The sequence below is a fragment of the Pararge aegeria genome, chromosome 9, assembly GCF_905163445.1.
Source record: "Pararge aegeria chromosome 9, ilParAegt1.1, whole genome shotgun sequence".
NCBI lineage: Eukaryota > Metazoa > Arthropoda > Insecta > Lepidoptera > Nymphalidae > Pararge > Pararge aegeria.
In genome coordinates, this window is record NC_053188.1 from 7013121 (window position 1) to 7030908 (window position 17788).

The window sequence follows — 17788 nt, forward strand, 5'->3', positions numbered from 1 at the left end:
TGACATTTTTGACAATTGATGATTTGTCAAATGACAACAAAAGCGTGGAAATTTAAAGAAAAAAAATGGTATGTTTTGAAAATAAAATCTATGTAATAAACGAATAACCTGAGCTATTAGAAATCCACTATTAATAAAGGATACAAGTTTTTCGGTGAACAAAATGCGTTTGCCAATTTTTTTGCTGTTTTTTATAATTCTTAAAGTTCAAACCCAAATCTTGCAATCGGTGAGCGATGATGAGCTACTGCAATTGATAAAAGAAGAGGAAAAGCTAATTGTCTTGTTTTGTAAGTATCCTAAAATTTTACTGTAGCTAATATATTCTACTATTCTTTAACGCCGTGTGTATTTTGCGAATAAGCTAAACACCGGTCACTGTCTTCCCCCTTAAAATTGAAAACTAAAGAGCTTTGAGACACCATATTATAGCGAAGCGGTGATGTCGTACTGGTTAAGCAATTTAATATCACTTGCTTTAACGGTGAAGCGTCTTAAAAATAATGTTCGCAAAGGCGTGGTAAATCCATTAATCCGCGTGATGGGCTAGTCCCCTTTCATTGTGCGAGGAGATCTGTGCCCTGTAGTATGTCGTTAATGGTTTGATATAAAGAACTATAATGTGATTGGCGGGCCTGCAATTTGATAAATGTATATCATTATCATCCTCGGCTTATAAATGTACCACCGCTTGGCAAAGACTACCCACACTGCTCCAATGCCATCCGGTAGACTTTAAAAATAATTATCATTGTACATTGACAGTATCAATTATTGGCCTTTTTTAAACACTAGTGTGTTAGACTGAATTTATTTACCTCAGATCCTGCTGATATAAGTGTTTTGTGCAAAGGCAAGATTAATTTATTAATCAAGGCTGCAGTACTGATTTTGCATCCTGGTTACATATGTGATGCTTTAAGGAGAAATTCAGCATAGCTGACACAGACATTAAAATATATTTTTACTGACAGCAGCTTTTATTTTAATTTCACTTAAGTTATATAATAAATGTTTCATTTTCATTGTAAAATGTTGAAGCTTGAAGTAGCTGTTCAGTTATTGGCTAGACCTTCTGGTTATCTTCATTCAGAGCTAGTCTCAACTGAGAAAGATTTTGGAAGAGAAGAGTGTTCCTTAAAAGTGGTCTTATTTGAAATAAATTAATTTTGAATGAATATAGGGCCTACAATTGATAAATATAAAATGCCAGAACAGGTTATAGGTGAAAAATTTGTATGTAGCCAACACACCAATACTTTAAAAATTTATAATATTGTTGAGAAAGATTATATTATAATGTGATTGTTTCAGCTAAACCAAATTGTGATGTTTGTGATAAATTGGAGCAAAATCTTGATAGTTTGTATGATGACTTTGTTAAGCACATGAATGCCCTGACAGTGAAAACTGTTAACAGTCATTTGGCAAGACTTTATAGTCCAACAAAAGAGCCAGCTGTTGTGTTTTTCAGACATGGTGTCCCATTACTTTATGATGGTATGTAAATTTATAGCTAATGGCGTAATTTACTTACATATACAATACATATATTATTATCTCACACATTTAGCACTTGAACAATATATTTTATATAAAAAATAAATAAAGCTTTTATTGCTTATACACAATTCAAACAGCCCATAAGTAATTATCGTTAAAATTTTAATATAAAGTAAATATAAATAGGTGAACCTGATGAAAATGAGCTTTATGGGTTTTTGGAAAAAAATCAGACGCCAGCAGTGAAGGAGCTCACAGACAAAATTTTTGAACACATGACACAAGCAGCTACTGGTGCCACTACTGGAGATTGGTTTGTTATGTTGTAAGTATGAATGATTAATAAAAAGTTATTCTACTTTTTCCTTTATATTCATTTCATTGTAGATGGGGAAGTCTGACTGGGCACACAACTGTACCTTTTGGAGTTTTTGAAGATGTTTGTTTGCAATTTGCACATAATGTCCATTAACCATAATGGAAAACATCGTGAGGTAACCTGCATGCATGAGAACTCTCCATAATATTCTTAAAAGTATGTGAAGTCTACCAAACCACACTTTGCCAGCGTGGTGGGCTTCAGCCTAACCTCTTCTTCTCTCTCTTTCTCATTCTGTGATGGAGACCCATTCCCTGTACTGGTCCCGGAATAGGTTGACAATGGTTATGAAAAGAATTGTTTTTTAATGCCTAATGATAATAATTTACTTACTATAGTTATGGTGCATCCTGTGTGGACTGTCAAAGATTACATGCTGTATGGGAAGGTGTGGGAGCAACAATACGAGGACGGGTCAATGTAGCCAGGGTTGATGCTAATCTGGCAGGTCTAAATACAGCCAAGAGGTTTAAGGTTTCTAAACTACCAGCTTTTCTCTTGTAAGTTTATATATTTTTTTTATTCCAGTGGTGGTCACACCAATTTTACCTTCTTGAGGACTACCTACTAGAACTGAAATACATGGGACCACAGGGCCTTGAATTGTACTAATTCTCGCGAACTAAAGGCCCATATTTGGGCCATTAGGCTATTGTAATACATATTATTATGTATTACAACAGTGGCGCCTCATAGGTCGCCCACACTACTGCCATTTACTGAATAATCAGTTTTTTGTTCTATTACGGTTTTTTTACTAATTCTCATCGTAGCTTCAGTTTTCCCGGGATTAAAAGTAGCATTTGTGCTATTTCAAAGTATAATTCATCTCTGTGCCAATATTCATCCAGATCGGTCCAGTCGTTGCGGCGTTATTGAGCGTTACTCAACATCCATGATCCATCCAATCTTGCATTTATAACAGTAGTTAGATTATTAGAAGCGTACGCGTATTGCATTTTGATACTCGTGATAACTTTGATATTTTACTGCGAAATCAATATTTTTTCTGTATGTAAATATAAACTATTTATTTGAATAAGAATAAATACTGCATTACGAATTCAACCAACTTTTGTTCCTACCGGCGTTCTAATTAAATTTGCTGCGTTTGTGTCTTAACATATATTTATATCTATAGATAGTTAGATATGTTGCTTAGAGGATTTTTGTAGAAAATAATAAGTATTTCGATAATGTAGTACATAACTTTTATGTATCATCAATAGTTTTCTCAGCGTACGCCAAATACATAATTTTAAAGGCACAATTCAAGGTTCTAAAATAGCAATTTACTTAAGGATACAAATTTATATGTTACCAATGATAATCTTCGTTCTATTAGTAAAAAAAAATTGTTAAACATCAGTGGTTTTGGAGCCTATTGGGTACAAACAAATAATCTTTTCTTTCAATAATAAATATTAGTATAGAAGTATAGATAAGTATTTTTAGAGAAAGTCTCATTGTTTCAGCTTCCGTCTTGGTAAAGTTTACCGATATGATTTGCCAAAGAGAGATATCAAATCCTTTGTTTCCTTCGCCCAGGATTGGTACAAAAACACAAAGGGTGAGACTGTACCACTTCTTTCATCACCATTGTGAGTAAAAACAATCTTGAATTTTATAGTTTATAGTAAAGTACAGTAAGTTGAACTCGAGCTAAAGATTCATTTTAGAACATATTTTTTTTCGAATAAGGCATAGTGATCAAGTGCCGTACTCTACATCTAACGTTGTTTTTTTTTGTAGTACCTGGCATGTAGTTAATTATAGGCCCAGCGTTGAAAGCCTAGTGGTTAGGACTTCGGCTTCACGTTCGGGGGTGCCGAGTTGGAATCTCGGCATCTCCTAATTTTGCTAAGCTATGTGAATTTTAATCAATTAAAATTATCACTTGCTTTAATGGTGAAGCAAAACATCGTTAGGACATCTGCATGCTTGAAAGTTCTTCATAATGTTCTCGAAGGCTTGAAGTCGAAGAATGCGCACTAAACCAGCGTAATGGACTGTAGCAGCAATAGATAGATGGAAAGGTTGCAAAAAATATACCTATTCATGATATAAGAAAATTAAATAAAAAAAAGTTGCAAAAAAGAGAGACTCTTATTACAATGGAATACGGTTTGATGTTGGGAGCAAAGCACGCTCGGACACTGCGTGGGCCGGCCGAGAACGCACTGCCGGTGACCGAGCGACAGCGGTGACCTGCATGTTTCTGTGTATCGAGTACAAGTTACTCTGTCGTAGGACTACAGTCTCATTCTGTGAGGAGACCCGTGTCCTGTATTGGTATGGTACAAGGGTTGATAAGATATTGATGAAATGAGGCTTAACCACCTAACGCCTAGGTTTACGGACCCAGGGCGGCACGTAGGATGTGCATAGAACTAGATGCATGCCCTGCAGTGTTTCTCCCTTTATTGACGATAGTTTACCACCAAGAGGGTTGTTTGCTTGGTCTTTTCAAAAAAAAAAATAACACTAATATTATAAATAGAAATCTAGCTATAGATCACTACATCCTGGGTTCGATTCCTAAAACCAGTTAAGACACCTGACATAAATAGCTCAGCTTTTATGTCTGCGCCCTGCAAGATGATAATGATGTTAAAATAATAAAAATATTTTTATTATTTCAGTGATGAAGTGGTCGACTGGAGTGTTGAAATGATCAAATTCAGTATAGCTTTTGGATTGGACATGTTGGCAAGATATCCCTGGATCTGGCAGATAGGTCTAGCTGGATTTGGCCTTGTTGCTATAACAGCCTTGATAGCAATTATGAAAGCAGGAAAAACGAAACCTAAAGAAGTTAAGAAAGAAAAGAAGAGTAAATGATTTTATCTTGCACAGCATTTAGCACAAAATTTACTATAATTATAATGGTTCCCAGTCCCCAGATATATGTAGATTTAAGATGGTCAAGATTATTAAGTAATCTTACATCAGTGGTAAAATTTATGCATTTGGTCATCCGTCCTTATTGTAGTGTGATATTTTTTTTTTAACTATAAGATTAATATAACATCGCATATAATGAGTTTTGTATATTTCTTATAATTAATAAATACGTATTTTTATAACATATTATTACTTATTGTTTTATTTGATCTTTTCTATCTATGTAGATATTCCTATGCTCTTAAAATATGGCGTCTAGACAGGCCCAACGCAACACAGGTATCTGTAAATTTATTGTGTAAGTGTGCAAAATTATGAATAAACATATTTAAACTGAGAGTTCCATTAATAAGCTGAAAGAAAACAGTTTTTATTTTTATCGGGGATCTTTTAGGTAACATACTCGTGGAGTGCCAATCACTACTAAAATAAAACTATATTGTTAAAAAAAACTTTATTTTCTAAGGTCAATCATTATAGAAAAGCTTGTCATGGTGATGCAACTTTTGAAATAATCATATAATTTAAGTAATTGCATTATATAGTTAAAGTTCATATCATAAAACTGATCACAGGAAACAATTTGTATTAAAAGATTATTTAAAAACTTATCTATAAAACTAATGCTTATTCCGGCAGCCAATGAAAGAGAGATATTTTAGTGATAACGTTTTGAATAATTCTTGCCTGTATATAGAAACAGACAAGTTGTAAAGTATTGCTCAATGTTATGCTTGAGACGGAAGTTGTAAATTTTTTCTTTGGTCTATCTTGGTTTATTCATCTTTGCCTATAACTTAGAAAGATTTCAGATTTTTTTAACTTTCTCAAGTTTATAATAGCAAATGCACCCCTTGTCGATAGTGGCTGTAGGTATTATTTTTATTTCAAGAACTACGATTATTAATATTACACACAATTACTGTATTATAATACCTATAATTTCTATTAAAAATGTACTTAGTACTAGAATTACAAAATCATTGCTGATTTATTTGAATAAATCAGCAGCACTATGGAATTCAGGGTGTAGCTCTAGACTTAATGAGTAACTATCTACGCGATAGAATTCAGAAAGTCGACGTGAATGGAAAACGGTCTAATGGATCAGTTATGAAAATAGGTGTCCCACAGGGGTCTATATTAGGACCATTTCTGTTCCTTATTTACATTAATGACCTTCCTTACCTTGCCAAGGATAAACACGGGATAGTTCTGTTTGCCGATGATACATCACTGACTTTTAAAATAAATCGACGTGAACTAGCTTTTGACGACGTAAACAACTCTCTCGCTAAAGTGGTACAGTGGTTTGAAGCTAATAATTTGGTTCTTAACGGAAAAAAAACCAAGTGTATAAAATTCACTTTACCTAATGTTAAACACGTGAAAACCACTGTACTACTTAATAATGAGGAACTGAAACTGGAGGATACGACAGTTTTTCTAGGAATAACGTTAGATTCTAAACTTCAATGGGGCCCTCATGTAAATAATTTATCGAACAGGCTTAGTTCTGCTGCCTATGCGGTAAAGAAGATACGCCATATGACCGACGTAGAAACTGCTAGACTGGTATATTTTAGTTACTTTCACAGCATTATGTCATATGGAATTTTACTTTGGGGTAATGCTGCTGATATAAGCACTATTTTCGTGCTGCAGAAGAGGGCTGTTCGTTCTATCTACAAAATGGGTCCGAGAGAGTCATTGAGAGATAAATTTAAAGATTTTAAAATAATGACAGTGTATAGTCAGTACATATTTGAAAATTTAATGTACGTCCATAAAAACATTTCTAAATTTAAGAAAAAATGTGACTGCAATAATTTAAACATTAGAAGTAAGAATAAACTTACAGTGCAATATACTAGGTTACATAAAATTCATAATTCGTTTAAAGGAAATTGCATACAATTCTACAATAAACTACCAATTGACATCTTGGAGATGTCTCTTAAAAAGTTCAAAGTTTGTATTAAACGTAAGCTTATAGAAAAGTCCTATTATAGTATAAAGGACTACGTAAACGATAAAAAAGCTTGGGTGTAAATTATTGCTCTAACCAGGTTGCTCTTCTAATAATTTAAAATTACATTGTGAGATGGCGATAACAAAAAAAAAAAAAAAAAACACCCGGCTAAGTTTGTTGTGGGCTTCTTCTTAGACCGGGACGCGTTTGGAACCCTCGTAGCTTTAGTTTTAAGTTTACGAATGTGGTTATCGCCATCATCTCACTACCGTGTAATTCTTATGTACGCATCAAAAGTGCCACCTGTGGGCCTACTTGAATAAAGATATTTTTGACTTTGACTTTGACTTTGAAATGATTTTGTAATTCTAGTATGGTAGTTCAAGTATGGTAGTACTTAGAAAATTATATTTGTAACCCAATTGCTAAAAAAGACTATGCAAGTCAATAGACAATTAATGTGTTATAAATAATATATGTGGGCAACATATTACACAGGTAGTCATAAGCTTGTGGTCTTGTCTTGCCAAACTATCAATAGTGACCAATATTAATTGAGTGACAACACTTCTGGTTTGTGCTATAAATAAGGTGGTGAATTCAACTATATTACATAATAATTATTATACAGTGGCAATTTCAATGTTTATTCTAAACACTGATGCTGGATCAGCTAGTTCAGAACGAATAGCATTCTCAAACTTTTTAAATATTATAGAAAACTCCATCATATTCTCTGGTTTTGACCTTATCCACATTTTGTCAAATTCATAAAAAAGATAGCAATAAAACTCATGAAAAAATATAACACTGGGTACATATTTTAAATTAAACATGTATGTTTTGGCAGAGCCATCTTTTAGTAAATAATAAGCCATGGATGTCAAGTTTATACCCACAATAGCATAAGTATAACCATATTTAGGGTGTAGAGAATGGCTTAAAACTTGATGTGATGCTAGAGTATACTTTGTGGAGAAGTACAGTAAGTTATCTAATCCCAGGATTCCCATTCCACGGAAGTCTGTTTTTGGATCGTCACCCTGAAAAAAAGCATATTTAGTTTTTATCAGTGTTGGGCAAGACACAATGTATGCAATGAAACAACCTATCTAGTTTTAATCTTTGAGTGATACTATATACTAAACAATAGCCAACAATAGCCCAAGAGAAAAAACAATTTGAACAAAGTTTGAAGTGGTGAAGTGGTATCCCCAAGGTCTAGCAAATATTGTTTGCAAAAGGGCTTGCAGTTTTTTGGAAAACTTAATCTAGTGATTATAAAAAGGAATTACTGGAAAGTTTGGAAGAATAATGAAATACTACCACAAAATAAGCTGGTACTTTCATAACTCTTTACATCATCATCAAGCCATTACCACTGCAGGGCACAGGCTTTCCATCAGAATGAGAAGGGTTAAGGCAGTAGTCTACCACGCTGGCCGAGTGTGGGTTGGTAAACTTCACACACCCTTGAGAATGTTAAGAAGAACTGGTTTCCTCACAATGTTTTCCTTCACCTTTTACAGCCATTAATATTTATTTATTTTATCTAAAAACGCACATAACTCCGAAAAGTCAGTGGTGCATGTTGGGGCTCAAACTCGGTCTCCACAAAAGGAAAGTCTAAAACTATTTATTTCTCTTTAAAAACTGGAAAGCACTGAAATGTAGAACAAGGCCTATCACTGATAAAAAAACAAGTTCAAGACAAGTTCCACTTTTGTACAAGTCTAAACTAAATATAAATGATAGGGTTTTAAGGCATAGAACCCCATCAGTCTGATGTTATAAGGTTGTGGATAAATTCTGATATACCTGAAAACCTATGTCCTGCCATTCTTTAGAAATCCTTGCTTCCAAAGGCCTGCCAGGTAGCAACAAATCCCATAACTTTGACAGCTTTTCCTCATGTTCTGGATTATTGCTATCGTATTGAGTACGTCGGAGGGATTCTACATCATTCATTAACTGCCTGTAACTCCAGATTTGTTTGAGGCATCTACGAAACAGTGGAGTAAAAGCTTCATGCAGTTTTGTATTGATCTTCTTAGCTCGTAGTATAATACTTATAGAAGGGTCAAGTATCTCTGAAAAATAATCGGGATAGAACTTTGCTTCTTTGACCGCTGCGTCTAAGTATGATACAACCTCCATCACATCTCGTGTCCGTGATAGCATCAGAGATTTTTCGATATTACAGGTCCTCTGAGCTCCTTCCCTGTCACCATAACATATTCTTTGGAGTTCACATAAATTGGTAGTTTTACGTAAAAACCATTTTATAAAAGGCCTCAAATACCACTGTAGCACAGACCAGAGGTTGAAAAATACCATTTCTAATTTATTCACAATTTTCACACCTACATACTGTTTCACTTTTACAAGAATTAGATAAAGCCATGTAATAACTGCCTTTCAGTTAAGTTCTCGTACGGTTACGTTTCTCGTTCGTAGGTCTCGTTTTAAACAAGTATAAAGTATTACAAAAATCCAATTTAGTACCTATTTCATTTTGACAAAAATCGATATTTTTCAGTTTTCTTTACAGAATCCACAGATTAGTTATGAATAGTGACGGATACTATGGTTTTCGATTTTTCACTAAACTCTTATTCCACAGACAAATAATTCCAGCTCAGTCAATCACATCGTGTGACAGCTTTCATCGGGCATAGTTTATGGTACTTCTGGTACTTGTACATGATGCACGTATTTCATAAATTTAATCACATTGACATAACTTATTGTATAATAAACCAATATTTAATAAACAATATTCAAACTTCATTTATTAATAAATAAAGGCTATAGCGGTACCTTACAAAAATAAATAAGTAAATATCTATTAATTATGGTTATTTCCATATATGTGTATAAGTATAGTTATTAAAACCAATGAAATCATCATCACTATCGCTATTACCAATAATATGAAATATTAAAAAACAAAATCCACCGCCACGATGATGAACCCGATAAACTCATAAACTAGGTACCTACTGAACGGATTTTCATACAGTTTTCACAATGAGGAAGGTTTAAGTGTCTGGAATATTGGATTATGCAACATGCCGGAAAAAAAAACTTGCCAACTGAGTAAAGCACTCATTGGCGTGTGCGGCGGAGGTACATGTTTATTATACTCATCATTGCAGGCAAAAAAGTGCGTGAGGCAAGTCTAACTATTTAATGCTTGCATTTTTTTCTAAACTAGAAGTATAAATCAAAACACGGGTACAATCGAGACAGTATAAAATTCGCATCTTGATATGACTGTAGGGTATAATAAAGTTACTACTGACGCACGATTATAAAACAGCAGATCCTATGTTTTACCTAGTCGTAGGTATTTTATGTATTTTAGGTAGAGTTTGTTTGTATACATGTTTTGCATATAAAACTACTGGATGGATTTGGATGAAATTTTGCGTACAGGTAGAGCTGGACCTAGTTGTAGTGGCTAGATAGTATTATACTTACATTTCAGTAATGTGACCTATAATTATTTTATGTAATGTGGTAACATGCGAACGAAGTCGCGTCCGGAAGCTAGAAATATTTGAAATTTGGGATAGGGTATCTGTTCGATATCGATTTAAACAATTTTTGTCATTTTATATAATTTAACGAAGAATAGAATGTATTAAATTTATTTTTATACTGCAAATTCAACATAAATTTTAAAATAAAATACATATTATGATGTTGGTACACATGGCGCAGTCATACCGTTTACTCTACCCGTAATTGTCATATATCTGTCCCAACAACACTGGGAACAATGAATAAAACAATTCAGTATTTTTAGGGTTCAAATCACTCCGCGCTCAGAGCCAATAAACCAAAGAATATAATTTGGGATGAAATTTTGTATTGGGTATTTCGTAGGGATATTTGCAGTAGAAAAGATGTAGCTTTAATAAATTCTATATTGTATAATGTAAACAATGTTAATTAAACAATTTTAATTTGAGTTTGAAGTTTTTTTTCGCATTGTTAATTTAACTAAATTTTATATCCATATTATTTTATTGCTATATACCTAACTTGATCTTAACCAGAGTTTCATAACTAGCTAATAATATAGATATGTTATTTATGAAGGATAAGATTATCAGAAAACTTAGATTATCAGGATAGAAATCAGAAAACTTTGCCCACAGCGTCAGTTAAGGTTGCTTTCAGGTGATTTTTACTTCTAAAAAAAACTATAGTGAAAAATAACGATTAGATAAATCCACGGCAGTTTGTAAATAAGAGATATAAAATTGATTAAGTAGGTACCTAACCAGCAAGTATCTATTAAGAGGTTCAGTTTTGGATGTTTTACAGTTATTATTTTTGTTATGCAGTAGGTATAGTTAATACCAATACAATTACAATTATGTTAGATTATTTATATTTTTTATTTAGATTATAAAGCTAGACAGGTAGTTGAAGTTAATATAATGAGATATCCTGACGATCTCCCTGGCGCAGTGTTGTTTAAGTGTAAGAGCATTCCAGATCCTAGCGGTGTAGATCAGAAACGAAGATGAAGATATATTTTCGGACTTGGCTCATTATCACCGCCAAGCAATTCATGTGCAAGAAAGATAGTGAGATGTAAAAGATTTTCTATCATATAAGTCGCTGATATAATTTTTCTTTCACTAAGTTAAGCACTTAGCCCTTGACTGCTTTCTCGCCTGTCGCAGCCTAGCACTTAAGTGATGATGCACTTTAAGAAGGTAGCGGGCTAACCTTTTAGGGGTATAAAACCCATTACTCTAATCTGTATCTACGTGGTTTCGTACCGAAGCGCTAAAACGCTTTGATGTACACCAACACACAAATATACACTAGAAATGGAGGTTTACCAAAACAAGGCATCTCATAATATTAGATATCTATTATGGTAATCACCTTTGGGGATGTTCCAACTGTACGTGACATTGGCGAAGTACAACGTGCTGATTTGTAACACTTAAAAGCCAAAAAAAGAAGAAGAAGATTGTTGTGAAATTTAGTCTTCAAGGAGGTTTAAGGGTCTATGCAAACGCTCTGCATTTGTACTATAAAAAAAATGCAATTTAGTGAAGAAAAGCCACAACCAGTCAGACTGCAGACCGATCTGCATAGTACCTTAAAATAACAAGCATACTTTAATCCGAAATTGTGTTTTATTTATTTTGAAAATTGTAATAATAAATACTATATTTAAAAATTATTTACAATGCAACATACAATTTGACATCCAGTCATCAATTATTTACACAAGGCTATGCGTGAATTGAAAATCTTTAACATTACATAATTATATATAAGTAGGTAGTTACCGATTTTGACTATATAAATAGCTTATCATAAAAGAAAAACCGTTTCCTAAGTAAATCCTAAAATGTTATAATGCATAGTGAATTGGTATAATTTTCGTAAAATATTTTCTTTTTGTTTACAAATATGTTTCAAAATAATTTTGTTACAGTCCACTGTGCACGTAAAAAATAATGTAGCAAGTACTTATGTAAGTTTAGCGAGCGGACCAGAAAGGCAAAATAAATACCTACCAGTTAAATAATACTTAATTGAATATTGGATTTCTCGAACGAATATTCTTGATGCCTGGAACTTATTACCAATTTGAAAATAAAAGGCACGGCTAAACCAATGTTAAGTCTGCGGTACCGTGCAAATTGGAGTCCAGACATTATAGTGTCAATAATATTGTGTATTATAATATGTATTGTCCTGTGCAACTAATGTTATTTAATCGTTTTTTATAACCATGCAATATCGCAATCTGGCTTTTAATTATACAAAACATCCTGTTATAAGTACTATGGATATAAAATAAGTAGGTACCTACTATAAAATAGATAAAAAATAATGAGGGCGTGGTTCATTATCTGTCAAAAAGTTTTGTAATCAATTTAACCGTACTACTAGGGGACCGTAGCCAACGCTGTAAATTACTTTAACTGTTTTAAATTTATTGATTCCGATTCCGGTGTACACAAAAAACTCAATTAAACTGACAAGTCTAAAAATAGTGCTGCACTATACAGTTTTTCCCATAGACAAGCATAACACTAATTTTAGGTTTAAGGTTGTCAATTAGGTTGAGTATTTAGAGATTTGTGCACAAAAGAATTGGCACCATTTATATTAGATATGAAGAGTAATGCAAAGCAAAATATTATGCTTTTTGATTTTTATCTTATATATTTTTCTCACTAATGTCTTTTCGTGCATCTTATTTTCTAGAACCTATCTACTTATAAAATAATTACCTAATAATTACCTATATTTTCGCTGCGTATCTAAGAAAAGTAATAAAACTGAAGCAAAAGTTTTATTGATTTTGCATATTTATTACTCTCGAAGTTCAAACTACTGATTTAATTTAAGTAGGTACATAGGTATAGAACAGTTTTAGCAATTTGACTATAAACAAATTGATAAAAAGTAGGTAGGCAAGAACAAACCTACAAAGTTTGCACTATTAAAATTTTCAAAAGTATACATAATCAAAACTTATCTTATCAATTTATAAAATGAACCTCTTAATTAAACTAAATTGGCAGGTTCAAACTAATGCAAACAGGTGTACTAGTGTTTGTTGACAGCACAAAGGACTCCTTTTAGACCTGTTAACTTAGTTTATTTAAGAGATATGTGTATGAACAGCATATAGTGTAGAAACTGCAGCAATATGTGTCCATATATTGTGATCCAACGAAGGGAAATTCATAAAAGGGATATCTCACCGATTACTAGTCATTTTTCGAAAGTATTCGCTATGGAGTGACTCTTTTAATTTGTTTTTCTTTTTAATACGTTTATTATATTCCTGGACCCTCTTGATGCTAGTTTTAGCCTGATGATTTATATGATAATATAATATACCGGGGTAAAAAAACAAAGATTAGCTGCATCTTGCTTGAAATGATACAACCATTTTCTTGCATTGTTGCAGGTACTCTACAACATATCTTTGAAAATCGGCAGTGTCATCTCAACAATATAATTAAGTGCGTATTTAATTTATAAAGGTACTAATGGACGGAATACTATTGTAAACATGGACTCAAATTTAATAAAATTACAAAGATGTTATGAGGATTAAAGAAGGTGGTGACATTGCTTTAAATTCGATTGTACACAAAAGACTTTACAATACGAAATTTACGGGTCTTAAAATAGTCCAATATCGTATTCGAAACGTTCCCTGCGGAAAAGGATGGAAAGATTTAGTCTGGTTTAAACATTTGCATACATGTAATCGATTTAGCAACATTAATTAGGTACAGTTATTTAATAATATTTACATATTCTTGTCACATCACATAAGAATCATGCGCACTCACACAATAAAAGGTGAAGAAGGAATTAGGATGCATGTCTTTTCTTGACCGCCTTTTTCGAGCAGCTGTTAAGAATACAGATGATCCCTAAGAGATGCCTAAGCACAAGTTTGGTAATTAGCCTAGTCTAGAGCAAAAACGAACTGCATGGCCCAAGAGGTAATGAGAACGGAAGTCCAATGGACGTTAGGGTCCCACGGAGCTAAAACGGTGGTTGCACACAAAGTTGCAGCCTTGCTTCTTGAAGAGATTGAATTCTTCCTCAGTAGGTAAAACTGGGGAGTCTCTCGCTTGAGAAAACAAAGTAACCTTATCTCCCTCTTTCCTCCAAAACATCTTTGAAAAAACACATACTTATTGAAAACAATAATAAAACCGTTTGATACCAAGGTTTAAAGCTTGGTTCCTTGTTGGTGCCAATAAACAATATTTTGAACTTCGAGAAACTAAAGTCTATGACAATGGGTCATAGATAACAAACTAGAAAGCTTCCTAATTATTTATACTATACAAAGAGCATTAATAGGTACTTAGCTCCGTTTTCTGAAAAGTAAGTTTAATATGTGGGTGGGTGGGTGCTTGTTCTCTCCAACGAGTGAGTAGTTTACTGGTGGAGTAACTAAGCGTTTGAATACTTAGACAATTGTTCCCCATTATCGATGTTGTAACTACAGCCGCTTATCGCCATTATTGAGTTGCTGCTAAGAAATAAAAAGGTACAGAGTGGATGAGAATTCAAGGGGCATGACGGAGCTAAGGGAGGCCGTCACCAAAGAGATGATAGCGTAATTAATAGTAGTAAAAATATATACAATCTAGTATTTCTTTGGAAGGAAATAAGTAAATGTATATCGCGTATTTACTTAGAAATATGAATGATACTGGTAAATGCAATTTGTTTCAATAGTAGGTACAACAAAAAAGTATTTTTTATGTCGACTGCTAGCGTCACTAAAAGGAGGGCGGGATTCTTGGTGTTGAAATTTCAAATTAAGTTATAATTCTAAGATGATTTGGAGTTTTGGAATTTGGATAAGCTCTGTGAAAGCTTTGTTGAAAACCACTGGCTTAAATGAATAAAATAGTACTTACTCTTACCAAGTATCAATAGGCTCTATTATAAAGCCCAAGTTGCCCAAGAGCCTTATAAATGAAGTACTATTGCTATTACCGGGCCAGACCACCTTAATAACAACTCCAAGTTCTGTTCAAATCTTAGGCGAATCCCTCAATTGTGTCAACTATATCATAATATGGACGTTGGCAAACTAAAGCTGTACACCGCACAGCGACACCGGTGTTTTATTTTGATCTCACGGGTTAAACTAATTTTAAAAACGAATGTATGAGACCTTTTTTGAAAACAACATCAAAAGACGTCCATCGATGAACCAAGAATAACACGCGGAAAGTTGTGTCAGTTTGAGACGCATGCGCATTTTGCCTCAGTTTGAACATATAAGTATTTGTTTTTGAACCAGCTCTCAGCTATGGCATTCCATCTGCAACGCATTTTGGCTGTTTCTCTTCAGTTGTTCAGGTTAAATATAAAGAAAAAAATTGTTGTCTGTAAATTGGGTTTACAAACGATAATTTTAGTTTTTGAGTCCGAGTGGACAGATACGTTACACGCACGAACGCTCGGATCGATCGTGCTCCTATATCGCTTGTTCAGAGCTCGCGGCTGCACTCATTAGTCATGCATATTCTTGCCAGCAGCCGGCGTTCATCGATTTATAAAATGATTTTCGTGTACAACTTATACAGATGATGTAATTTTGTAAATTCGAAACCTTTCACGCTTTCGAGTCATAAGGCCGCCTATTGTACCTTTTATTTCTTTATTTCAGTGTGTTTTTTTTGTATTTGGTGACAATAAAGTGTGTTTGATTTGAAAGCTGGTATGGGTAATAATTGTTGGTGTTTCGGCGGTTGCTGTATTTTTACAGAGAATGTTTTCAGAGTTCCAAAAATGGCATGTATTCGCCTGGTTAGTGGAAAAAATGGCACCTGTTTTACAATCTAGTTTTTATATATTAAACATTTCTTAAAGGGATGTAAGTACCAAATTAATAACATTATATAAAATATAAAATTTAACCATGACTCCAGAACCCGAAATGATGATAAATAAAGCATCTTATTTAATGTGCACCTAGGTACATTATTCGTAATATTATCATAAACAACTTAGCTGAAGCCGTTTGTTAAACGTAGTATAATGTATAACTACTGTTTTTATTGTTTTCAAGTTACAGCATAATAATTGTAATCTTAAGATCTAATTAAGTATATTAGAAAAATTCATGGTAACATACCTACTTAGCCCGTTGGGAGCTTATTAACGATGAGGGCTTGAAACCGATTGCATAATTTTAATTTAGTTTGAGATAACAGATTTGGGAACGATATATCAAAAAACTTTGATCAGAACCTGCACTTCTACACTGGGTTAACAGTTAGAAATGACGCATGCCCACGTGCCTCACTCGACTGGTAAGTGCGAGGTGTTGTTACACAAGCGGTCAAACAACCCAGTCAACGCTATCAAGAAAACAGCTTATGATACCTACTGTGATTTTCGTTCTCAAATACGAACTGGTTAAGCCGATCTTTTCTACTTATGAAATCGCTTGTACTCATTCCGTTCTCAAAATGCATCTCATCGTTACAAAAAAACCGGTTTTTAAACCCTCAATACAACTTCTACACATTGGCAAAGCATATAACAATATAATTCAAAACACCTAAGTGAAATTGCAATTTTGCCACACTCACCTACTTACATTGTTATAAAATTCTGTTTTAAATTATGTGTTGTATCTAACATGACTAACTAGATTCGGCTGATTTTATTCTTGTGAACCAGCATAAATATTACAGTTAAATAAATTAAAAGTTAAATTAAATAGAAATAATGTATGTCATAGCAATTATAATTAATAAGTTGATTGATTTATCTAAGTAGGTACCTATTTTTAGTATTATAGTGCGTACCGTCACTGTACCGCGGTATAGTAGGTATACTAGTATTTGCATACCAGTGACAGGCCGTGGGGCATTTAACCAGTAATTATACTTTACCATCTGTTTCTAAGGATTGAACTTACCAATAAAACAATTAGCCATTATTTTTTTCTTTTTCAATTAATTTTAATAATAAAAAATACTTTTAGGTTATTGAAGGTATAATGAAGGTACGTTTAAAAAATCCTGCGATTAAGTAGGTACCTACCTACTTGAGGTTTGTTTTGCAAACGATACGCAGGCTTATTAACGTTTTAAAATAGTCTAATCGAAACATTTGCCATTTTTTAAGGCAAATTCTTTCGGGTTATTATTCTATTTCTCTATTCTAAATAGTCAAAAAATAGGGTATTGCACGCTAATCAAACTTAAATTGATTTTATGTTTTATTTATATTGATTAAATAATATTATACCTTGCTTTTGTGTAAGCGGCAAGTTCGGCTTTTTTCCTAAGTAGGTAATAGTAATTTATTCTGACGGTGATTTTATTGGCATATTACGTCACTAAAATAGTAATGCCATCTCTGTCTTATCAACAATAATAAAAAGCATTCGGTGTTAGAAATTATTCCAATGGCTTTAATAATTTGTAGTATGTAATACCCTATTGCACTTTTTTTTTTAATGTGTCAAATTCGTAAATACTTTTATA

At 33.2% G+C, this 17788-nt stretch overlaps 2 protein-coding genes across 2 annotated transcripts; one reads left to right on the plus strand and one right to left on the minus strand.

Annotated features, from left to right (window-relative positions):
* The first annotated feature begins 30 nt into the window (after positions 1 to 30).
* LOC120626143 (thioredoxin domain-containing protein) lies at positions 31 to 4975 on the plus strand. The gene is made up of 6 exons (XM_039893452.1): positions 31 to 290; positions 1315 to 1500; positions 1690 to 1828; positions 2221 to 2382; positions 3358 to 3483; positions 4525 to 4975. The coding sequence occupies exons 1-6, from the start codon at positions 164 to 166 to the stop codon at positions 4721 to 4723; spliced, it is 939 nt and encodes a 312-aa protein (XP_039749386.1). The 5' UTR covers positions 31 to 163; the 3' UTR covers positions 4724 to 4975.
* A 2267-nt stretch (positions 4976 to 7242) lies between these two features.
* LOC120626557 (ELMO domain-containing protein 2) lies at positions 7243 to 9353 on the minus strand. The gene is made up of 2 exons (XM_039894106.1): positions 8577 to 9353; positions 7243 to 7801 (listed from the first exon to the last, which is right to left on the minus strand). The coding sequence occupies exons 1-2, from the start codon at positions 9093 to 9095 to the stop codon at positions 7382 to 7384; spliced, it is 939 nt and encodes a 312-aa protein (XP_039750040.1). The 5' UTR covers positions 9096 to 9353; the 3' UTR covers positions 7243 to 7381.
* Between the last annotated feature and the right edge of the window lie 8435 nt (positions 9354 to 17788).